The sequence below is a fragment of the Bos mutus genome, chromosome 2 (genome assembly GCF_027580195.1).
Source record: "Bos mutus isolate GX-2022 chromosome 2, NWIPB_WYAK_1.1, whole genome shotgun sequence".
In the NCBI taxonomy this organism is placed as follows: domain Eukaryota; kingdom Metazoa; phylum Chordata; class Mammalia; order Artiodactyla; family Bovidae; genus Bos; species Bos mutus.
This window is the reverse complement of record NC_091618.1, coordinates 42,392,594-42,418,463: the sequence shown is the minus strand read 5'-3', so window position 1 is coordinate 42,418,463 and position 25,870 is coordinate 42,392,594. Positions and strand designations below refer to the sequence as shown.

Here is a 25,870-nt window from a genome sequence, read left to right as displayed (position 1 = left end):
ACGAATCCCGTGTGTCCTCAACTCCACTAAGCGACACTAGCCTTTTCTAAGTTTAGTAAAAGCATGAGGAATGGATCTGTTGATCAATGTGCTCTGGGTTGGTGTTTATGTATATTTGTCTTAGGGGGTAGTTTCTTCTTTTAGTGAGTTGTGAGCGTAGGTGTGTTTTTCTGATTTTGTTTTGTGTTTTACTAAAGATTTAAATAGCAAACAGTTGCCTGGATGTAAAGCATAATTTCTTTCATAAGGAGGAGTTAGTACTCACTTCTGAACAGTTGCAAGTGGAGAAACAACTTGCATATTATTATTCAGTCATTCTCTTCGATCTAAATGTTGCATTCAGGATTCTAGGACTCTTCATTCGTGGCATTGAAGAAAACAGCAGGTCCAAACGGGAGGGACTGTTTCACGAAAATGAATGTATTGTAAAAATCAACAACGTGGACCTCGTAGACAAAACCTTTGCTCAGTAAGCATTTTTTTTCTTTTTTTTACTTTATTGCTTCCTAAAATGCTTATTATAATCATTACTGTACTCATTATGATCAAAACTGTAGGTATAATTTCTGGTTAGTTTCCTTTGACTCCAGAACATCCATTTTCAAATGCATCCTGTGTTTGAGCATACTCAGGAGTGGCCTGCACAAGTCCCTGACAGCCCGGAGAAAGACAAAGTATAGAACGAAGCAAGCCTTCTGCCTAGCTGTCTTTTCTGTGACATCGATAGACCGGCTTGTTTTTCTTGGGATACGGGTCAGTTAGACTGGTATTTAATGACTCTTTTCACAGACTGTTAGTTCGGCTTATTAATTAACTTCCTTGGTGTCAGCAGTCTTCCTTAAACTAAATATCTGTGAGAGATGTTTATGAGGACTCACTGAATAATAGAAACAAATGAAAAAAAAATGTAAAATACTCTCCCTCAAGAAATTATTTCTCTGCATGTGAAATGTTATAGGAATAGGTCTTTATACCTAAGAATTAGACTATGCAGCAGTGTACATATGCTTTTTAAAATGTATATTGGCATTGCAATGGAATAAGGGACTAATTACTAATACCCTTTAGTAATAATCATCGAACTCTACTGTTTCCAAACAAAAACAACTCTGCCTTCTCTGTGACCATTAGTTGCCAATATTATGTTGGGTAGAAAGGGTGAGTAGTTGTGGACGGAGTGGCAGTGGGCACTAGCTGCTTCAGTGTAGGAAAAAATGAAGCCTCTAGAGACTATTTCTTAAAATAATGAATAGGCAAAATTATAATTATTATCAATAATGATGTTATTTTTATATGTCACTGTGCTTTTTACCAAGACTTAATAGTAATGCAAGGCAGACATTACTCCCTGTATTACTGAGGTGGAAATCAAGGCTTATAAAATTTCGATATGGACTAGGAATTGAATCCTAGTCAAAAATCTACCAGAGGAGTTGGGCTGTCTGTATGAAGTCTTCTCCCTTCTCCACTAGCAATGTAAGCTCTTCATTAATAAGGTGAGGAGGAGCTTAGATAGCAGTTGGAATTGTGATTAATTTTTATTTGGTGTGGCTGCTAGTAACAAAGACCTGAACTAAAGGTATCTTAAACAAAATTTACCTTTTTTAAGGACAAGTAAGTGTGGAGGTGGAAGTCTAGACTTAGTTTGGAGGGCTCACCTTCATCAGTGAATTAGGCATCTTCCGTCTTTCTGCTTGGCCATCCTTCTTATGTGGCTACTATCTTTAAGCTATCTCATGGTCACAAGGTAATTGCTTGAGTTCCCTCCATCACTTCTGAGTTTCAAGAAATAGGAAAGAGAAATAGAACAAAAAAGTTCCTGCCTCCCAACTGAGCCAGATTCCCTATTGCCCTTCATCTCATTGATAAGAAAGCTGGGAAAGATTGTGGTTTTACCTGGTCATAAGGTATAAGGAGGCATAGGAAGAAGGAAAGAAAAAGTAGTAGGAAATTTGAAGAAAAGCACAAAGTACTAAAACAAAGAAAGTAAAAAATGCAGGTACTCTTTAGTGAAATAAATAACAGAAAGTATGCATTTTGCGTTGACAGTCCACTGTGATATTTGGCACAATCAACATACCTACTAAATGTCACCATGGAGAACTGTCTGTGTCAAAATTGAGCTTCTTGAACACAACCCACGTTAGAAAAGACCTGTCCTACAGAATAAAGTCCTAAAAGGAAACCAAATATTAATCTGATGACCACTATCAAAGATTTTTTTTCTTTCCATTTAAAATTAGAGCTTTCTTTTATGTTGAGTTCAATAAACACTTCTGGATAGAATTTCGGATTTAGAAATGCTTAAAAGCTGTGGGTCGTTAGACCAGTTAATCTCTCTGAGCCTCAGTTTCTTCATTTTGCAAAATAAGACCTAAGTATACCTACCTAACTGGAGAAGGAAATGGCAACCCACTCTAGTGTTCTTGACTGGAGAATCCCAGGGACAGGGGAGCCTGGTGGGCTGCCGTCTATGGGGTCACACAGAGTCGGACACGACTGACACGACTTAGCAGCAGCAGCAGCAGCATACCTACCTAACATCGTTGTTTAAAAAAAAACTGAAAGAGAGCATCATGCAGGTTGCTAATGCACATATAGCCCAGTGCAGTGGCGCCTCATAAGCAGGGCATGCGTGGTAACTAGCACTTAGTTAGCAAAGTCATATTGGTAGTAACAGTGAGAGCACCTCCTGTGCGTATGCTCCCGGGCTGCTCCCATAGCTGTGACTCTGGGTGCTTTAGACAGCATGCTGGGACATAGGATCACTATACATTCACTGTCTTTCAAGGGCTCAGGACCTCTTCCGTCAGGCAATGAAATCTCCAAGTGTGCTCCTCCGCGTGCTTCCACCTCAGAACCGGGAACAGTATGAAAAAGCAGTCATTGGACCTCTAAGCATTTTTGGCAACAATGATCACGTGTTGAGAACAAAGGAGCCACCTCCTGTCCATGGAAAATCAGGAATAAAGACAATAAATCTCACAGGAACAAGCAGTCCTGAAGAAGATGCATCAACTTCTCTGCAACAGAGCAGGAGCCCCCGAGTACCAAGACTAGGTAGAAAACCATCCTCTCCCTCACTCTCCCCACTCATGGGGTTTGGCAGCAAGAAGAATGCAAAGAAAATTAAGATTGACCTAAAGAAAGGTAATTATTAAATTATGCTTAATAGCATTCTATTATTGTAACATGTAAAATTGGTTAAGAGAAATACATTAAGGCTAATTTTGTTAATTCTTTCATTTAATTGAATCAAAGAATAAATTGAAGTGTATACTGCAGTAACTTAAATTTCTTGAAATTGTAGTCTTTTTTCTTTTTTTTTTTTTTTTTTTTTCTGGAGAGTATAGATTATTTGAAACAAGAAAGTGATAAAGACATGCTGGGAAATAAAACCATTACAGACTTGATAGGAGGAGAGTGATACTGTATCACAACTTAGACTAAATAGGCACTGAAATTCAGTCGTCTCTGTTTTGAGTGAGATTAGGCTTCCCTGATAGCTCAGTTGGTAAAGAATTCACCTGCAGTGCAGGAGTCCCCGGTTCAATTCCTGGGTCAGGAAGATCCGCTAGAGAAGGGATAGGCTACCCACTCCACTATTCTTGGGCTTCCCTGGTGGCTCAGCTGGTAAAGAATCCTCCTGCAATGCAGGAGACCTGGGTTTGATCCCTGGGTTGGGAAGATTCCCTGGAGAAGGGAAAGGCTACCTACTCCGGTAGGGTCACAAAGAGTCAGACACAACTCAGCAACTTTCACTCACTCACTCAGTGATTTTTGAAGCATCCTTTAGTCCAAGTCTGAAAAGCCCGTATTTTTGTTTCTGGTTCTCTAAGATAGTTTTATACCAGCAAAAATTATTCCTCAGCAAATACGGGGTAATTAGTGATTTCACAAATTCAACAATGCAAATAATGTTTCAAATATTTTTAATTTCAAAAGCATATATAACGTTTTATTTTTTCATCTTTTTAAAAGTTTTTTTATCCGTTTCAAGCCCAGATCAATGACTAGATTGTGTGTGTTCATACATATTTATACAGTATTATACATGCACACATACACATTTATGTATTTCTGTGCTTTTATTTTGTGACTCCTCCTCATAGTCCCTTCACCCACTGAACCTTCTGCAATCCACTGGGATCTTTAGGACTTCATTCAAAAGAAACCAATATTTTATGGATTCCTGTTGGAATTAATAGAAAATATAATGATCCCAAGGTAGTTTTTGAATACATATTAACATATATTTAAAGCATGTAACATATGCATTTAATCAGGATATAGAGATTATTCTGAAAGATCCTCTAGTCAAAATTTTGTCCTCCTATAAGAATTTTATACTGGGAAGAAAATGTATTGACTAGGATACACAATTAGGCTTTTTATATAAATGCATCACTTGTACTTTTCATACAAATTATGCAGCTATGTATAAGGCATGGGGTTGAGTGCTTTGAGGATAGAAAAGTTAGACATGGAACATGACCTTAAAAATCCATCAGAAAGCTTTGGATGCAAAAATAAAGGATATTACATCCCAGAGCTGTGTTTTAAGAAGATTAATCTGACAGCAAAAAGATATACTAAAGGAGAGAACAGATAACAAGGGATCAGTAAAGGGTGCCCAGTGTAATATTTATGCCTAAATCACTGAGTGGGTGTAGATGGAAAGAGAAAGGAATTACAGTTATTGTTGGTTTTCAGCCAAGGTGGCTTGCACAATGGGGATGCCATTACAAGAAGTTAGAATTTTAAGTGTAAAAGGCCAGGATCTGGGATGGAGAAGGAAGTTTGCAGTGAAGTTTAAAGTGCTGGTGATAGCCTGGAAACTGACACCAGAGAGATTAGAGCCAAACAAATAGATGTCGGTGTCATCTGTAGAGAGATGGTGTTTGGAGACAGGAGCCAGGCAAGGCAGAGTCTAGAGGACAAGTTGTTCCAGATCCTTGGGGAACATCTGTGTTTACATAGGACATCAGTGGGTAAGAGAAAGAGTGACAGATGTGTTGTGATCAGAGATGTAGAAAAATAGAAAGTATAAAGAAAACCAAGTATATGAGTATATGAAAACCAAGAGGGGAGTTAATTTCAAGAAAATGGTTGGTGAGAAGTGTCAAAGCTAGAGAAGGGGAAAGATCAGGATAGGAAAAATGACTGATATGGTCACAGATAGGTCATCGGTAGTGGAAGAGTGAAGAAGCAGTAGGACTGAAGTAAGGATTCTTTAGGGCAAAGAAAAATCTAAGCATGTCACAGAGTACAAAATCTAAGCATTCACACAGAGTAAAAAAACAAAACTCAAAAGAGATTGGCCGTGTAAGAGAACAGAACAGGAGTAGCAGGAACCAGTGGTGTGGCGATGTGATGAAGTACACAGAAATGGAGATGCAGGTGGGGAGAGAGCCATGGGCTGGCTAGTTGATTGAAAGCCAACATGTCAGATGGCCTCTTGCTTCTCAGGAAAGTGTGAAGTCAGGTTACGGTTTATTAAGAAGTCAGTCCCCCAGGTGTATGGATAACATGTGGCATTTCTTGTAAGACCTTAATAAAAGCAAGTGTTACACATCTACCCTGGCCCTAAATTCATGGTAATATAATCATGGCCTGTCAAGAACTGTAATCTGTATTTAAAACTAGAAACTCAAGCATATTTAAGATATTTGATAGAATGTCAGTATTTCACTTTTTCTATGTTAGTCTAAATTAGGTTGGTTTAACTTATAAGACTGAATATAATATTTCTCCAGCTGAAGGTGATCATGCATTTTCTTGGTCTTATACATTAGGGCCTGAAGGACTTGGTTTCACTGTGGTTACCAGAGATTCTTCCATACATGGTCCGGGTCCCATTTTTGTAAAAAACATTTTACCAAAGGGAGCAGCGATAAAAGATGGCCGTCTGCAATCAGGGGACAGAATTTTGGAGGTAAGAATTAGAATGAATATCTTCAATAAAATATTTCTTTGTGTTTAAGTAAATGAAATTTATTAAATTTTGAATTAATTATATTGAAAAGTGTACTTGTAGACAAGATAAGGACTTTAATTAGAAAACTGGTTAATCAATAGCTAACTTTGTAAGTCCTCAATAAGGGCAGTGATATGGAGTCAAATATTGAAAAGTTTTTCCTATCTCCTCTTTTTTACTTCCACCTCTTAGAGTTCCTGGGGAATTTGAGTCATATCCATCAGTTCATCATATATTCAGTTAGAGCTAAGAATTGCAAAGTTGCACTTAAGTGCTTGTAATAGTTTCTTTAAACTTCTCTAAGAATGGGCCAGTTGGTGTTAGTTCAGTCTATGCATATGGAGAAGTATTTGGGATACTCAAAGGAAGAGGCTTTCTTTTTTCCATTTATTTTTGTTTAATAGTATTATCTTCTTGTCTACATATATTGTCAATTTACCTTTCAAGAAATCATCTTCATGGAAACTGGTTCGGTTTAACTTGCCCATGGCATGGAAGCAACACCAGAGCTTTGTTATAGTTCTAGATCATGAAAGAAAATGGTTCAAATGATTAATGTAGCCCCAAATTAGAATCTCCAATAATGTATGGTAACCTAGTTACCATAACTTTCTAACATAGAGAACACTGTAGAATTATAACAAAAACTCATGTCTGCAAGAATTGACCATGTGATAAAAATCCATTTCTCCTGTTTATATTCAGTGGAGAACGGTACCAGTTAAGCATTTGAAATCAGCTTACTCCCTACTTGAGGAATGATTCTCTGGTATCTGTCAGTTTGATTTGTCTTCTCTAAGAATGTGATGTCTTAGGGAAAAACTGCCGATGCCAATTACTGAATGTCTGAGACTGTCCAGTGCCATAGTAATGATGGCTGGCATATTGCTAGTATCATAAACATGATTGGTTTGGACTCGCATACTCAGTTTTCAGCTTCCCAGAATTTCCTTGATCATGAGAGCCCATTTGCTGCATGCTTTCAAAAACCATCTAGGGCGGACAGGCTGGCAGTGTTGTAACTTGGCTGCTTATATGCTTGTCTGCATTAGGTCAATGGCAGAGATGTCACTGGACGAACTCAGGAAGAGCTTGTGGCCATGCTGAGGAGCACTAAGCAGGGAGAGACTGCATCGCTGGTCATAGCCCGCCAAGAAGGAACTTTCCTACCCCGAGAGCTGGTAATGTTCAGATCACAGTCATACTGAGTTTTCAGCAAAGCACATCATACACTTACTGAATTCATAATAGCTGAGAAATGAGTTCTAAGTCATAGGCTTAATTTGTTGGGGGGGAAAAAAAAGAGTGAATCACACAGAGAGTTTTGCCCCATTTGGAGTATCACTGTTTTAGAAAGATGATGCAGCAAGATGGGTAAATGCAAACAGTGCTTCAAATATATGAATATGAAAACACACTTCAAGGAAGCAATTTAACAATATTCAACTTAATAAAATGCACATTGAGTATATGCTATGGCCTAGGCCCCATGCAAAACACCATCAGCAGAAATGTTCATGCTCCTACCTCAGTGCAGTTTGCAGTCCAAAGGGAAATTAAAATATAACCAAATATTTTAAATGGTGATGAAGATTATGAAAGCAAGTTGCAGAGTGCTACAGTAATACCTTACAAGGGAATTAACTTCATCTTGAAGCCTGGGAAAGACGTCTCAAGAAAGAGAACTTCAAGTCTTATTAAAAACGTGTATCCTTTGACCTAGTAACTACAATTTTAGTAATTTGTCCTAAACTAATCATCAAAGATGTGGGAAAAATTCTTCTACATTGATTTTTTTTCTCCAGTCCTATTTATTGCAGTGATATATTGAGCACAGTATGACCAGGAGGTATTGGTTAAATAAATAACTAGATAGCTTTCCAATGAAATATAATAAGTACTTAAATCATCTCTGTGAAGAATTAATAAGAATATGAGAGAATGTACAGGATATATTAAGTAAAAAGTTCGGCATGAAGTGATATATACAGTATGACAATAACATTAAGAATCTTTATAAAATATCTGGAAGGAGATGCACCCAGATTGTCAGTGCATTATGCCAGATTTTCATTTTCTCGTTTTTTTTTTTACTACTGACACATAATATTTATTGTTGAAATATTTAAGGATGATTTAGAAAATTCAGAGGATTTTTATGACTAATAGTAAAGAAGAATAGATATGAGAAAAAGGAATTTTAATTATCTTTTAATTTTTATTTTCTTTGAATCTATGTAAGAAATGGCAAAGGCACATATGGGTAATATGATAGGTTTTCCTTGAGTTAGATCATCAGAACAGTGAGTGTTAGTTGACAAAATTGAGTAAGGCTATGGTTTTTCCTGTGGTCATGTATGGATGTGAGAGTTGGACTGTGAAGAAGGCTGAACGCCAAAGAATTGATGCTTTTGAACTGTGGTGTTGGAGAAGACTCTTGAGAGTCTCTTGGACTGCAAGGAGATCCAACCAGTCCATTCTGAAGGAGATCAGCCCTGGGATTTCTTTGGAAGGAATGATGCTAAAGCTGAAACTCCAGTACTTTGGCCACCTCATGTGAAGAGTTGACTCATTGGAAAAGACTCTGATGCTGGGAGGGACTGGGGGCAGGAGGAGAAGGGGACGACAGAGGATGAGATGGCTGGATGGCATCACTGACTCCATGGTTGTGAGTCTGAGTGAACTCCAGGAGTTGGTGATGGACAGGGAGGCCTGGCGTGCTGCGATTCATGGGGTTGCAAAGAGTGAGACATGACTGAGCGACTGAACTAAGAACTAAGTATAGTTAACTTGAAAAAAAAAATTTAGTACTGATAATTGCTATCACATATATAAAGAATTATTATACAGATTAGAAAGTAAATTTTAACCTGTTGCTTCAGATAGTTTATGTCCATTAATTTACTTACCTATTAATCCAAAAAACAAATTGTTGAGCATGCATTGTGCACTAATTTGAAGGTTCTGGGGATAAAAAAATAATAATTAAGACTAATTTCCTGCCCTTTGTGAGCCTGTTCCAAAATAAATGGCTGGAAGTGATAACATTACAAGCGCTTTCTAGCTGTTAGAGCTGTCCAAGAAGGAAATAGATTATTTAGCATACTGAAACAGAACCTGCCTCACCATCTGTCAAAGATGCTCTAGAAACAGTTCTCCCATTGGTAAGATGATAAGACTAGACAATGTCTAAGACACCTACTCTGGGTCTAATATTGTGTTGCTGCTGCTGCTGCTAAGTTGCTTCAGTCGTGTCCGACCCTATGCGACCCCATAGACGGCAGCCCACCAGGCTCCCCCGTCCCTGGGATTCTCCAGGCAAAACCACTGGAGTGGGTTGCCATTTCCTCCTGCAGTGCATGAAAGTGAAAAATGAAAGTGAAGTCACTCAGTCGTGTCTGACTCTTAGCGACCCCATGGACTGCAGCCTACCTGGCTCCTCCGCCCATGGGATTTTCCAGGCAAGAGTACTGGAGTAGGTTGCCATTGCCTTCTCCGAATATTCTGTTACATGTGTTTAAATACAAGTTTGAATAGACAGCCTTCCTGAACCAATGCTCATATATTAACCCTCCTTAGTACTAGCCAAAGGCACCTCTTCTTTCTATGTTCCTGTACCATAGAATTTCTTTTTGATCTTCCTTCTCTTTCCCATCATCTTACCCGTTTTTCCTTGTATCCTATTGTATGCTTTGAGAAGATCCATGATAAAATAGGGAAGGGTAGATGCACTTACCATCTCCTTTCTGCTAGTTGACCCAGCCACTTTGGAAGGCAGAATCTTGAGTTTCTGCCTCATCTCACTGAAGCGCCTTACAGTTCCTAAAGAGATATGCTGTCAAAATTTGAAGTCTTGCCTGGGAAATCCCATGGACGGAGGAGCCTGGTGGGCTGCAGTCCATGGGGTCGCTAGGAGTCGGACACGACTGAGCGACTTCACTTTCATTTTTCACTTTCATGCATTGGAGAAGGAAATGGCAACCCACTCCAGTGTTTTTGCCTGGAGAATCCCAGGGACGGGGGAACCTGGTGGGCTGCCGTCTATGGGGTCGCACAGAGTCGGACATGACTGAAGCGACTTAGCAGCAGCAGCAGACTTTTTAAATCTAAATCCAGATAGATTTTTTTCTTCCATCTTTTATTTATCCAAAGACCTTGATCTTTTTTCTAGAAGGGTCAGAGTGAAAGGGAACAATATAAAAAGGGGCTTCCCTGACAGCTCAAGTGGTAAAGAGTCTGCCTGCAAACAGGAGACTGGTCAATCCCTGGGTCAGGAGTATCTGCTGGAGGAGTAAAGGGCAATCCACTCTGATATTCTTGCCTGGAAAATCTCCTGGACAGAGGAACCTGGCAGACCCCAGCCCACAGGGTCACAAAGAGTCAGACAGGCCAAAGGAGGCAGCATGGATATATAGCAGGAAGCCCTTATACTTCTTGTTCAATTTTTGGTTGCTGGTGATAAAAACTCAAAACAAAACAAAACAAAAACCTCAGTAGGACTATATACTTGTTTAAGGGATAGGAGAACAAGGAAGGAACTTTTGACTCTGTATTCTGATGAGCTATGGTCCTGGGAGGACTAAAATCCTGAATGTAAAGAGAAATATCTCAGGCAGTCCATAGGCATGAAGAAGAACCCAACAGCAGAATTCCAACTAGAAACTCAAGCCCTAATGAGTCCCCTCATTCCCAATTGAACAGTTCTTTATACCCTTTTCCCATATGTCCATTAGAATTCCCAAATGCACTAATTCCTTCTTCCTAGAAGCTCTCCCCATCCCTCAAACCCCTACTCTCCCCGTCCCAATAAGGGGGAAAAGGATGTTGATCTTAGTCCAGTTTGGAACTCTGAAAACATTTTTAGTTTAGTCAAACACATTAGTCAAATTTAGTCAAACACACTTATATCTAGAAGTTAGCAAATGGAATAATAGAATTTTTGGACTAAAGGGAGCTGAAAGATACACACAATACTCAGTGTGTTAGCGATGTTTATTTCTTCTAGTACATTACCACTTCTGTAGTATTGTAAACACAGTACTATATAGGTATTATGGGGTAAATAGATTTGGGCAGGCTTACCGGGACTAACAACTACTTTGAACATTGTTTTCTTCTTCATTGTTTTAAAATGTACTCTGGTGCAAAATACTGAATTACAGACAAAACTTGTATAACCAACCAAATTTACAAGCCAGGCAGCCTGTACATATTCTTTCACTCTTATTTAATATAATTTCGTGAAATTGGATTTCTATTCCAGAAAATGATATCGTAGCCCAAGCCCACCAGGGAGCATATTAACTTTATTGTGCAACTATGAGATAATGAGTGAAAATAAATTCTGTGTTCTCATCCTTTTCCGTGTTACACAAAATTTGGAGGGCATGTGGTTAGTATCCATTCTCTTGGAATCCCCTGGCAAATAGTCTTTTTAAAAATTATATGACTTCTAACTATCCAAATATGTGGAATATGTAACCACAGCAAAGCAAGCGCCTTTGAGGCTTACTTAAGTAATGGGGACCCAGAATCTTTGTTTTGGAAAAATATGGAATAATATTATTTTTCCAGCCCAAATACCTGTCTTGAATGCTAAATAGCAGGAACTCTGCAGGAAGTTTATAAAGCAGTCACGTGTGGCATGCATGGGGCTCTTTCAGTGGGAAATATTCAGAGTGTGGAATTGGACTCTTCGAAAGCACAGAATGAAGAGCGTGTGATGTGATGCATCTTTGTGTTTCTCTTTCAGAAAAAAAGCAAAGGTGGTATCATTTCAGTCTCTTCTCCCTTATTTTGAATGATGCACCCACTTGACTTTCCATTAAAAACCTGGCAGGATGAAGGAAGGACAGCACTTCCTGCTTTTGTCTGATTCTGTCTCCTTTGAAGAAAACAAACTGTTTATTGGTTTCCTGTTCTGAGAAACTGTCCTCTCGCTTTTGTTAAGCTGTGCTATTTCGTGAGCTCTGTACCCTCTTAACAGCACTGCTCTGCCTGTTTTCTGACAGTTAAATCTTCCTTACTTCCTTGTTATCATTAACTTCCTGTGAAGTCTTAACTCTCACCGCCAAGGGAGCGTGTGGTCAGCAGTTCCACAGGAAGGCCCAATATAGGATGGTCTCTCAGATGTGACCCTCTGTCATTCCAAAGGCCCCAGCATTCATTTCCTGGTCATTTCTCCTGACTTGCCACATAAGAGAACAGTGCTGAATTCCTGTGTTTGCTGGTCCAAGCCTTCCTTCCTGAGCAATTTGGTCAGTATCACAAGTATGATGGCACATTTAGCCAACTTTCCAACTGCCACAGGCTGGGTTGAAAAGCAAATGAAGGGAATTTATATAATAGCATCATCACTATTTAGCTCTCTCTAGTATCTTTACCAAAAGAACTGTACTTCAAAGGTGATCTTGGTAGAATCCTAGTCCAGAAGATCCTTTGATGTTCTCATCCTCTTACTGGGTGAGAGTTTATTAAAGAAATGTTCACACGAGGAACATTTTTGCCAAAGGGACTTTGAGATTAGTATTGGTAATAGAATCAGAAGGTAAATCTGCTGTGTTTGTGATCGTACTTGAAAACTGTGCTACTTATTCAGTGGTTCGTTTGGTCTGTTCTGTGAGAGACATGGTCTACAAATTTTTTTCCATTCTTGATACCTGAAATTCTTTTTGTCTTTTGCCAAGTGTCAAATAAAGCTAATATTCCATTTAGAAAAAATCCTGAAAATGAAAAGTTTTTTGTGTATTCCTTGACTTTATTTTTAAGGACTTCAGAGAAAGAGGCATTGGCTTATTTGCCATGTATGTATCAGGTATGTGGCTGTCTCGTTTCATTTACTGGGGGAAAAGAACTATTCTGCCATTTCATTGTTAACCTCTTTAACATTTCATGTTCTGACCTGCTGCCTTATCTTTAAATTATCCTGAAAATCACAGCAACTCCTGGTGGGTAAAACAAGCTGAGAAAATTTCAAATGTATTTATAATTTCTACCTGCCAAGTTTGCCTGCTATTAAGCGCTGGCCTCTGCAAGGGGGATTAATTGTATTTCAAGCAAGCGAGTTGCTCCTGCTTGGAATGATTGAGATCCCAAAGTTAGCCATGTTTGTCATGCTGATCTGACCTTCACTTAGGAACATTGCTTTTGCTGAGAAAAAAAAATGATGCAGGCATATGTGGAGGCTCCCCGAATAGCTGCTGAAATTCCAACACTACAGTATCTACCAGTCCCTGTATCTACCTTCTCAAATGACACATGGCCTAAACTTCTTCATGGTCCTTCTTCCTAAGTAAAAACTTCATATCTCAAATGTCAAATTATTTAACGTCATGAATCATATAAGAATTTTAGTTTGAAATTTTAGATGAACCTCATTTAACTGATACATTATTTTATTTCCCTTTGGCTATTTGATTCAAAATGACCCCATGCTTAATTAACCAAGGTACTTAAGGAAGAATGAATATTATAGTGGTTATTTGTGGAAAAGGAGCAGAAATTGAAGGATGGTTTCAGAATGATTTTTCTACCCAAACCAAAGTGCATGAGTTATGTTTTAGAATTTAAATAATTACACAGAAACCAAAATGCATTGCTATATTTTATAGATTCTCCAAGTAACTTGGTTCTCTGACTTCAGATGGAGTCCTGGCTAAGACACAGTCTCCATTTCTGCCTCTTTCTGCAGTAATTTCTGTTTACTTCTTCCTGCATTTCCACTCAACCAGTAGTCCAGACTCTGAAAGATGAACTTCAAAGTCAATAAAATGTGTTCCTGTCTTCAAAAAGGGTCTAGCCCATAAAGAAAAAAAAGAGTGGGTTCATCAAATTATACAACTGAAGGGTTTGGATTCAAAGTTGGGGACCAAAAAAACTTATAAAAACATAATGGTCCTTGAGAAGAATTTTGATGATTGAGTAGGATTTCAAAATGCAGAGCCACAAGAGAGAAGGAAAAAGCAAATTTAAATACTGAGATTGAAAAATACAGAATATATCAAGGAGATACTAAACAGCCCACCCTAGTAGATTACTGATCAAGGAGCTAACATGAGAAACAGTGTTTGAAAGGGGCAAAGGGGTATTAGATTCCTGCTTAAAGCTATTCCAGTTCACTAGAATGTGATGGTTAGGAGCTTGGGATCTGATACTAGCCATTCCTGGGTTGGATCCTGATTGACTGAGTGGCCTTGGGTAAGTTACTTCCCTGTGCTCCCACTCCTCATTAAAAAAATGGGGATCAGATTAATATCTACTTAAGAGATTGTCTATTAGCATTAAATGAGATACGTATGTAGTACTTAGAACCAGGCACATGCAATGGGATTCAGCAAATGTTACTTGTTATCAGCATTGCTCATCTCAATGAGAGATAATTAAGTGCACAGTTAGGACACCCCAGTCATTGGGAATGGAGATAGAAAACTTCGGCTTTGGCATCTGATAGACGTTGGGTTAATAGAATGAGGTATATCAGAAACTCCCAAGTTTTGAATTTGGGTGGCTAGAAATAGAAGATATATAAACAGGTTTGGAGAAGAAACAATTATTTTTGGCCTAGAATTGTATTCCTCTTATGCCTCCCAAGCTGATCTATGAATTGTCACTGTTTTTCCTTCTCTCTACTCTCGAGCCATGCCAGGCTTTTTTTCACTTGTTTAAGATGTTACCAGAGCCCTCTCCATGCCAAATATTTCCTGTGAGACTCCCCTCTGCTTAGAACACCCCTTCCCTTCTCTTTCACCATTCAATTCCTTAAGATATTTACTTAACAGAACCTGCTTGAACCCCCTAAGTCTGGGATATGGGGCTCCAGTTAGGTTTGCGTTTATATTCAGAACTCCCCTTACCATGTCTCTGAATCACCTTAAGAACAAATAGCAATTAAGAGTCCAGGTTTGGGGGTCTCATGGCCTCAATGTGAACCCCTCTCTCACAATCTTAATCTCTCAGTGCCTTAATTTCTTCATTTGTTAAATAAGGACAATGATAGCACCCACTTTGTAGGGTTGTTATGAGAATTAGTTGAACATAGATGCTAACACACAGTCCAATAATGTTGACTCCTGTTGTTATTTCCTGTGTCTGGTGGACACTGTGTGCTCAGTAAATATTTGTTGACTGAATAACTGAAAGCTACGCATTATTAAAATAGATGATATAGAAAGCTAGAAAAGGTATCACTGAAAGAGCTATTACCCCTAATCTATACCTAATCTGTATTTCATGCATTATCCATCCTACTACAGTCATTTTAAACCAAAAAAAAAAAATATTCAGTGATTTCCCTAGACATCAGAGCTCTAGCAACTTCTAACTACACATAAGACAATGGGGGTAGGGATAGTATTAAATGTAAGTGACAGTTTAGGTCGTTTAAATGATCATGAAGACATCTGCCTGATCTAGTTGTACAGTTTATTTGTAAAGGCATATAAAAATAAGTAGCAGTATATTTTATTTTAAAATATTAAAGTCATTTTTGAAATATTAATGTAGTTTAAAGCACCTTCAAAATGTTTCAGTCTTGGCTACCATAACTTGTTAGAACAGTGGTCCTCAAAGCATGGTCTCAGACCAGCAGTGTAGCACCACCTGAGAATTTGTTAAACATGCAAATTCTCAGGCTCCCTGAAGACTTAAGAAATCAGAAACTCTAGGGGTGGAGCCCAAAGATGGATTTTACCATACACTCCAGATGGTTCCGATGCCCCCTCAAATTTGAAAACCATTAGTCATAAAGAGTTATAAGGCCTGTAGGATGACTTAGTACCCATAGCTGACTAGCTCCAATAATCACATTTTCAACTTAATTTTTTTTATTCTACAAACAATTTCTTGCTCTGTGAAAAGTATTCAATGAAAATTTCAGGCCCAATTGAGTTGCGTCCCTTTGGCCACATGCCCCTCATTTTGGCAAAGGGCCAGTGCTCAGCGCAATCCAGTTACTCAACTCAATTACACCTGATCCATTTAGGCAAACTCAATTGTGCTTGACTTTTTCAGGCCCAACTCGATTGTGCTCTAAAATTTCCACACTCAATTTGATTGTGCTCAAAATGTGTTATGTGCCATCTTGTAACTTGTAGATTTAGACAGATACCAAAGGGAAGTACTTTTAGAGAAGCTTAGAAGATTGGGTTATTGACACTTGTTTGCAGTTACACTTGGTTTTCCCCATCTATTTGCCATGAAGTGATGGGACCGGATACCATGATCTTAGTTTTTTGAATGTTGGTTTTTAAAATAGCTTTTTCACTTTCCTCTTCCACCCTCATCAAGAGACTCTTTAGATCCTCCTCAAGATAGGTAAAAAGTGGAAACAGTGACAGCTTTATTTTGGGGGGGCTCCAGAACCACTGTGGATGGTGACTGCAGCCTAAAAATTAAAAGACACTTGCTCCTTGGAAGAAAAGCTATGGCAAACCTAGCCAGTGTATTAAAAAGCAGAGACATCACTTTGCCGACAAAGGCCCCTTTAGTCAATGCTGTGGTTTTTCCAGTAGTCATGTACAGATGTGAGAGTTGGACCATAAAGAAGGCTGAACAATGAAGAACTGATGCTTTCAAATTGTGGTGCTGGAGATGACTCTTGAGAGTCCCTTGGACTGCAAGGAAATCAAACCAGTCAATCCTAAAGGAAATCAATCTTGCATATTCATTGGAAGGACTCCTGATGAAGCTGAAGCTCCAGTACTTTGGCCACCTGATGTGAAGAGTTGACTCACTGGAAAAGACCCTGATGCTGGGAAAGATTGAAGGCAGGAGGAGAAGGGGATGACAGAGGATGAGATGGTTGGATGGCTTTACCGACTCAATGGACATGAGTTTGAACAAACTCTGGGAAACAGTGAAGGACAGGGAAGCCTGGTGTGCTGCAGTTCAGGGGGTCACAAAGAGTTGGACATGACTTAGGGACTGAACAAGAACAAACTTTATCTCCAGCGTGAAATGCTACAGGGAAGGTGTCGTGGGCCATACTCTACCATCCCCATTCTGCTGTGTTGAACACAGGTCAGACTTTACAAAGCTCCTAAGAAAGTGATCCTCACGTCCTGTCACAAAGCCACCATGCTTAGCTGTTCCCATTCATTTCATTTTAAAGATGGCAGAAAATGAGTCATAGAGATATTTCTCCTTACCAAAAGATGTTTGTTTGTGAAAATCAGAAATATTTTTAAAGGAAGACTTCCACCTCGCTGAGATAAGCATAACACCTTCTCACTCATGCTATGTACTAAAAGACCAGGCTCTTAATCTCTGCCAGTTTTTAAAATGTGTTCAAGAACCCACAAGCCTGAGGGATTAATAGTCATCAGCTACTCCCTGGGCAGTACTCATACCTAAAAGAATTCTACTGAACCCTTGTCAGCAAAATCTAGTCTTGATAAAATAGATGATGATAAATGCTCTGGTTCAGCATTATTAAAACAGATGGAGGAAGTGCTGGCCATTTTGCCAGGTTGTATGACTTCCAGGTGTCAGAGTGAAAATACTTAATGGGTTTTATCACAAGGCTGGTTTTGTTGGAGTTTAGAAGATGGTGGAAGGAGCATTCTGTGCTGAAAAGAAGCTCTCCTGACATTTCAGAGGACCAGGGCCTAATTACATTCTCTTGCAAAGTTAAGAATGAAGAGCCATGAGATCCAGCTGTACTCTCATGGCATAAGACATATGTCTTATTAGTGGCCACTGAAGCCATGATTAGGCTTCTGGAGGCTAGAAAAAAAGAAGCATTTTCTGAATATACATGTTTAAACAGCACAGAAAAAGGAATCTTGTGACCAACCACGGACTATATCCTTCTTATTATCCAGTTAGCCAAATGTTACCAGTAATTCATGCCAGCTGTTGATATGGAGCAGCTGGATAAGAAGGTGGTTACAAAGCTCAGGGGATGACCTTGATTTGCCTAATTACCCCGATGCCTGTGATCTGTACATTCGTTAAGGTATACTCAGTGTAAGATAAGGAAACGCGTTCATTTTGTAAAGGATATTTAAAGATTAAGGGGGAAATATGTACTGCCTTAATTGATTGTGGTTGACTTTTCCAGCTGTTATCAAAGTAAATACCACACATGTGAAACTGCCACAAGAGTCCCTTTCACTTTGAAAGTATACTGAGAGGTTTGAACACATTTCATCTGCCTGTTTTTCAAGAAATTGTGTGATCTTTATCGTTAAAGAATATCAGCTTAAGATGGTTACTTTTTTTTTCTCTTCCTAAGGGCTGATAAAACAGAGATAGATGCTTAAATAACAATCTGTTGCCTCTTACCTCTTCCCATGCCCCATCCCCAAAGATTGTCTGGGCAATGACTTTTAAATACGTTCTCATTATTTTTAATGAGTACGCAGAATGTATGACGCATAATGCACCAGTAGATAAGTGCCCTTTAACTGAACTTGTCAGATATAATAAAACATTGAAGGAGTTAAGATGCGCTTTTCTTTAAGATATTATAATTATTTAAATTAAGATTCCCAAGTACATATCATGTACTATTCAATACCTTTTGCTGCCTTAAGAGAGCACTAGCTCCAGTCTTAGTTCGCTCTGTAAAAAAGAATGTTTTATCACAGCAGTGAGAAGACAAATGAACGTTTAATATTGTTATGTCTCTTTAAGTTTACCCTTCTTTAAATCTGCCCCAGTGGCAGGATATTCAATTATAAATGAGTTCAATTATGTTTCCTGGCCACTTATTGAGTTATATGAAGGACTTTTATCACCGAGTCTTTCTGTAATTAATTCTTTGCATTTCTTAGAGGCTTAGGACCTAAGGAAGGATTGTTTAACAGCTTCAAATGTTTCCATTTTATTATACTTTTTCTTTTCTTTTCCTTCCTATCTTTTCTTTCTTGCTCTAGCCTATCATTCTGCCTTTCTAGAAGCAAATAACACTTAGTATGGTATCCCTTAATTGCAGAATATTTTTATTTCTATATTACATTAAAACACCAGGTGGTGACGAAGAAGAAGATAATAGTACATTACATTCAATTACATTAAAATGCCAGTAGTAGATGAAGATGGTGGTAGAATGGAGAAATATATCATCCCCAAGAACCGCAAAGCATCCCCTTGCCAGTCTTTGTTGCAGAAATATCAGTGCCTTGGCTCCTGGTTTATGGAGCTGTCAGCCTTAGCACCCTGCTTGTGAGTTACAGAGTTTCAACCTGACTCAAACGGGCTCCCTTATCTCCTTCCTAGAAAATACATATTTCATCTATAGACTCTTGACTTCCCATTGGAGGGGAAAACACATAGAAACAAACAACCAAAAACATAGAAAGTGACAAAATACAAAAACACCCAACCACAACATCTTACCCTTGCTTACAGTCCATCTCCCTGAGATCAGATGCTTCTCATCCATGATACACAGAGACTGATGTCAGGAGATCCATCTTCTTACACCTCCATTTCTCTCTATTTCTGGGTCCACTTTGATTGTTGTTGTTGTTTAGTGGCTAAGTCATGTCCGACTCTTTTGTGGCCCTATGGACTGTAGACCACCAAGCTCCTCTGTCAATGGGTGACAATATACAGCCTTGACGTACTCTTTTCCCTATTTGGAACCCATCTGTTGTTCCATGTCCAGTTCTAACTTGCTTCATGCCCTGCATACAGGTTTCTCAAGAGGCAGGTCAGGTGGTCTGGTATTCCCATGTCTTTCAGAATTTTCCACAGTTTATTGTGATCCACACAGTCAAAGGCTTTGGCATAGCCAATAAAGCAGAAATAGATGTTTTTCTGGAACTCTCTTGCTTTTTTGATGATCCAGCGGATGTTTGCAATTTGATCTCTGGTTCCTCTGCACTTTCTAGAACACTGATGATAACAGGACCCAATTGTTCAGTGAATATTTACTGAACATCTATTTCCAGTTCAGGTAATCAAATACTCATTGTTTATTTGGGCTAGATATTGTGCCAGGCACTGGGTATTCTCAGATGTACTTTGTCATGATCCGTGAACTACAGGAGCTTATTGAGTGCCATCAGAGAAAAAGGATAAGAATATGGCATGATGTCTACCATCTGTGTGGAAAGCTAGTGGGAGGGAAATTTAAGGAAGAAGCTGAGAGATTAATAGTGAACTAGAAGTTACAGAAGGAAAAAATGTTAATCAGGACTAAAAGTTATACAAAGAAAGTTAAAATCATGAAACATTTCATATATGAGGTTGGACATGGACTGGACCATGGATGAATTCAAAGAACTGAAGAGAGAGAAACTAAGAGGAATATGGAGAAGCATGAGCCAAAGACAGAAAGGAAAACTGAGGAAAAGGAAGGAGAAAAGAAGCATCTTGATTATAGTGATATTATTGTTGACCACTAATGCTATCACATGAGCAAAATCTGCAAGTCTGTAATAAGACCAGTTCTAAGGATAGAAAATCCATCAAATATGAATTTGATATCTCTTTTATTACCTCTTTTATAAGGTCTCTGTTTAGAAGTTCTGTATTTCGGCTTATTCATTCAACTTGCATTCAGCTGGAGCATCTACTGGACTGGAAAGTCCAAGAAGGCCTCCCCTACAAGATTTTCAGTTGTTGCTGGCTGTTGGGTGGAGTACCTTGGTTCTCCTTCATGTGCCTTCTCATCCTCCAGAAGGCAGTGCATCTTCTTACATGACATTCTCAAGACAGCAAAAGAAGACTATTAAGGCCCAGTGTCAAAAGTTGCATAATGTTACTTCTGCCTCATTCTCTTGGTCAAAGCAAGTTACACAGTCAATCAAAGTTCAAGAGAGAGGTGAATAGGTTCTACATTTGGACAGAAAGAGCAGTAGTCATGTTTCAAGGAATTCACTGGGGCCAATACTACAATCTCTCACATTAACTTAGGGAAGTTTGAAAATACACTATTCTGTAGCAGAGTGAGTATTGGATGTAAGATTCAGTTACTGACCCAGGACTTCTATAGCATGGTTGAGGTTTTAGAAAAGCCATTTAACTTCTTGGGTCTTATCTTTCTAAATTCCATTCACAGACATTTTTATTGTGTCTCAATGCAAATAGAGTGCAAGAAATAGAAAAGCAGATAAGTCATTCCCTTTCCCTACTTTGTTTAGCAACGTTTTAACCATGACATAAATTTACTAAACATAAATTCATGTCCCTATTCTGGATACTTTTCTCCCTGAATGAGGGATATGCTTTTCCTTTTTTTCCTCCCATCCCTTATAGAGATTTACTCTTCTATAGTAGATGCCCACTACCTGGCTTGGGGGCCATGAATCAGAGGTGGGCTGTGTAGACAGTGAAAAACTATTAAGTACTAAAATTAAATTATCAGAATAAAAAGTAATTTGTCAGTAAAATGAGAGATTTTTCTTATCTATAAAATGAGAAGACTAAACTACATGGCTGCTTAGATTGCTTCCTACTGGAAAATTCTATTCTATGAATTTCTGTGCATCAAATCTTGGCATGACATTCCATACAGATAGTGCCTGAATTATGTATGATCTGTATATATAAATGGAGTTCTCTGAGTGGTGTTCCACAGTTCTGAATGCCATGGGAGCTTTGGATCTAAAGAATACGTTCTCCTAAGTAAATGTAGAGCTAACAATTTGCCAACAGATATCTCTCTTCTGGCTATCTTTTCAGCCCCCTGCCATGTGGTGCCTGTTGCCATAGTATTTAGTAGATACAGAGGGCCCCCTTTCAAAACTCTCTCGACACCACCATATGGGTACCACCACAGCCAGTTCAAAAGAGAATGTGTTCCTTCTTTCCTAAATATGAAATTCAGATATATTTTCCTATAGAACATCCTTAAATATGGTCTATCCAGTGGAATGTAAAATTACTATATACTATTTTGGAGATACCAAGGAGTGAGCAAATCATGCTGGCTAATTGAAGCCTACACACAGTCTACCAGCATTTCTTTTGAGGAAAAAAAAAAATTGAATTCCAAGAATCAAATTTACAAAGAGGCTTATAGCATAAAAGCTTTTTTCTAACTAGAAATTGCCTTTTCTGTACCCACCATCACAGTTTATTTAAAGCTTATTTCCATTATACATAGAGAAAAATGAATGAGTTACAAACACTATTCATTACTGTTTGGGATAATATTCATCCTTAATGCAATTAAAAAAAAGAAACCTGGTTTCTGGATTCTTCTATTAGAAAAATATGACTGTGTCAACAATAACAACTTATTGAAAACTTGGCAGATATTTTCAATGTTATTATTAATGCAAGGCACCTTAGTTCCTCTTGGGTACTAGATAGATTTTAAATAAATTATATAAATATTAATGAAATTATTAACTTGATAATTTTATGTGCTATCTCGGCACACAAGAAAATTAAACAAAGATGAAGGCTGCTGAATTGTTCATGTGTGAGAACATACATAACAGTGACTTCTTTCCAATATTGTAGGGAGATGGAAATGCGCTAGATCGAGCCTTGTCTGCAGCTGCATAACTGAGTACGATTGTAAAATATATGTATGCAATTTTTCATGTTGGTTAAGTTAATAACATGCCACTATAATTTGTGTACCTCTGAAATAGGAACCAAATCATGTATATCCTAGCTGGAAAGTAAAGGCAAAATGCCTATAAACAAGCTAGAGGCTTATTTTTTTTTTTCTTTTTTTAAGCCCAGTCTTTGCCATCAATAACAGTTCAGAGGTTCCTCTTTAACCTGTAGGGTTTCTTTGGAAAAGAATATGTAAATGTCATACTTCCTTCACAAACCTTTGAAAACGTAACCCTGAGATCGCATTGCCTCTCACCCTCAGTTCTCAATAGCTCTCGAGGGAATGGGCACTTCTTATCAGACAGGAGCAGCCCGGCAAGGGCAGCCAGCACATTGAGAGGCCAGGGCAGTGAAGTGGTCAAGGCCACTGGGCAGGTAGTGAAAGGCCTCTCGCTGTGTTAAACAAATGCGGTTTCCTTCCTGTCTTCTGCAGGAGCTAATTTTGTTTTTCACTTCTCTTCTGGTATAAGAACAATAAGGATTCATAAGGCCATTCAGCCTGTGAGGAGATGTGCATTAGATTATCATAAATCCGCAGATAAAAAGTGCAGTGGTCAATGAGAACAGACATTCTTGGATGAAATAAAAGGTTTAATTGAAAGTACTGTCCCAAGGGAGATAGATGATTGAGCATGGTATTGAGTCGACATTAATTACCATAGACCAGAGAGTGAAAAAAATAAAAGACCATTCTATATTTTTTTTTAAGTTCCCAAATCTGTTTCTCTTTAAGAGGACTTAGGAGATTCTCATAGAATGCTAAGGAGAAAAGGTGAGTTTTTGTTCATACGCAGCGTTCTTAGAACACCGTTAAAGTTTCTTAGGAAGTTGCAGCTGAATTCTGTGCTAGTACAAATAGTTTTTGTTAGAAGTCGGAGATCTAGACAGAGTACAAAGTGAACTGATGATGAATAATGGTTAAAATTGATCAATATCTGTTATGAGCTATGGCACTAGTCAATGATTTGCACTTATTATATAATTTTTTTTGATTCTTTGATTATGTCTCTCAGCTTAATTTTTTTTAGTAGGTTGGGTTTCTATTCTACAATGTAACAGAAAAAATAAATAAATAAATTGAAGAGGCCTCTCTGAGCATAAGTTCCCCGTTAAACACTAGACGGCTCGCTTTGTATCACTAAAATATGGCTGCCTTTATAAATCATGCATATTTGTTTAGCCAATGCCCTACTCTTGATGTGGTTAAAACAATGAGATGAACTCTCCATTCACAGAGACAAAGGCTGGGATCAAGGACTGCCTTAACCAGAAAATAATTGGTCAGGTGTCTCTTTTACCAGTCATTAACGTTTTAGAATTATGACTTTGAGTCTCCCTTTGGGTCAAGTAGAGTATAAAAACATCTTCTGGATTATTCATGCCTAGTGTGCAATGCATTTGAAAGAACAAAGACAGGGAGATACCAAATATATTTTAGTGTTTTACACAATGCTGCCAACTTTTAGTTTATTTGCTTTTCAGTTTTATTTAGAACAAATGAATTCACTCAGTAAGAGCATTTAAACTTCTTAGCCAATTGTTTGGGAGTAGACATAGGCACAGTCTTAGTTTAAATGTGAAAAATTGCTTTTTTAGGGTTAATTTGAACAGGGTAGTTGCCAAATAGTACCAGCTGTCATAATAAAGGAGAAGTGAGTGACAGGTTTACTCCACCCCATATCAAAACCCAAGAGCGGATATGCTGATCAGATGAGCCAAAATAAATGGAAGTTCTTAGAAACATTTGCAAGCTATTTTCTTGCAAAGCTAAGCCCTTCATAGGCATCAAAGTACAAACGGGTCGTGATTAAGTTTAGCACGATTATAGAAATGAGAAAGTGGGATCACTCTGTTGCAGTAGGGATCCCAAATGCACTGCCTAATACTCTAAAATTTCCTATGATGACAACGGTGATAGTGGTCTATATTACAAAGTATTGGAACTTGAATAGCAGTTTTTAAACTACTTTTTAATATTAATGAAAACGTGGCCCATTCGAGCTACAATTGAGGAACTGATGCAGCACTTGTCAGAAATGCTGTTTTACATTCACGAACCCTTATTCTCAGACATGCACTGGAATAGTTGCTAATGGTAAGAATAGAAGTGGAATGGTCCTTGTTTCCCTTGAAGATTTATATAATAACAAATAAGCATAATATAAAGTGATTAGTGCTATAATTTAATTAGGTAAGGAGATACAGGTGAGGTCTCAGCCACAGAGCAGGTGACAGTTGAGATGGATATGGAGGAGTTTGATGGATATGTAAGAGTTTGCAGCGTCAAGTGGGGAGGAGAGGAGAGAATGATTTTTAGACAGTGAATCCTGCCTAAAAAGTAAGAGAATCTGTTCATAATTTTTAATTAATTAACTTCAGTACTATGTAACAAACATGTTAGAAAGTTTAGGGCAGAAGTATTAAAGCTGTATTTTTATAGATAAGATGCAACACATCGCTGATACTTTTCTTTTTGGCCTTTTAGTGCCATTATTTCAAGAAGGGCATTATGGCAGAGAAGAGGCAACAAATTAATTTATGAAGTCATCCTCTAACAATTATTTTTATACATATGCATTCTATCAGATTTAAACTGGATTTAAAGTTGAATTAAACGCAAATCTTGCCTTTCATTAGATTATAGTGGTATAGTGGAGTCAAAACAGGCACACAAACAAAGGATTATAAGAATAGAAAGAAAGGAATAGGAAGAAAAAAAAGAAAACAGAAGAATGGAAAGGCCAATTGTTTCCCCACTGATAAAATCAGAGAAGGAAGAGGCAGCTTATATGCTGAGACATAAAACCTGGGTGTTTGGAAATATTAAGTAAGGGGACTTTGATTCCATTATATCTTTGCAATAAAATTTCTTTTGAGATGAAAGTAATTCCTACACTTATATATATATATATATATATACACACATATATGAAATAGAGCTGTTTCCCTATGAATGATTTCATTAAGTATCATGAAGTGTAGGTTAGTACTGTCAGGAAAATGCTTAACTTAAAAGATTCATTCACTCTTTATGCTTAGATGATTCATTTTTCCAAGTATCAGCAAGTAAAAATGGACTTGTGATGGATTAATTTAAAAAAAAAATAATTCCGTAGGAATGAACTAAAACTGAGATAATTCTTGTTTATTCTTTGAAGCATACTTTGTTGGAAAATGAAGATCCATTAGTTCAGGGAAGAAAGAGTCCTGCTAAACCTACATCTAGGGAAATATTGATTGGAAGTATGCTGAACTTTTAAACTTCTTGTAATTACACACTGATTTTACAGGAATTAAGGCCGTAGAAATTGCTCCCTTACCCTTGGCCTGCTTTCGTATATATATATATAGAGAGAGAGAGAGAGAGAGAGAGCA

General features: G+C 38.0%; 1 protein-coding gene across 1 annotated transcript in view; it reads left to right on the top strand.

Moving 5' to 3' along the window:
* The window catches only part of PARD3B (par-3 family cell polarity regulator beta), a 1,148,960-nt gene that overhangs the window by 633,366 nt on the left and 489,724 nt on the right, over window positions 1–25,870 (top strand). The window contains exons 7-10 of the mRNA XM_070387813.1: window positions 344–469; window positions 2,792–3,150; window positions 5,796–5,935; window positions 7,030–7,158. Coding sequence (XP_070243914.1) covers window positions 344–469; window positions 2,792–3,150; window positions 5,796–5,935; window positions 7,030–7,158 — 754 coding nt within the window. The remainder of the gene's footprint in view (window positions 1–343; window positions 470–2,791; window positions 3,151–5,795; window positions 5,936–7,029; window positions 7,159–25,870) is intronic.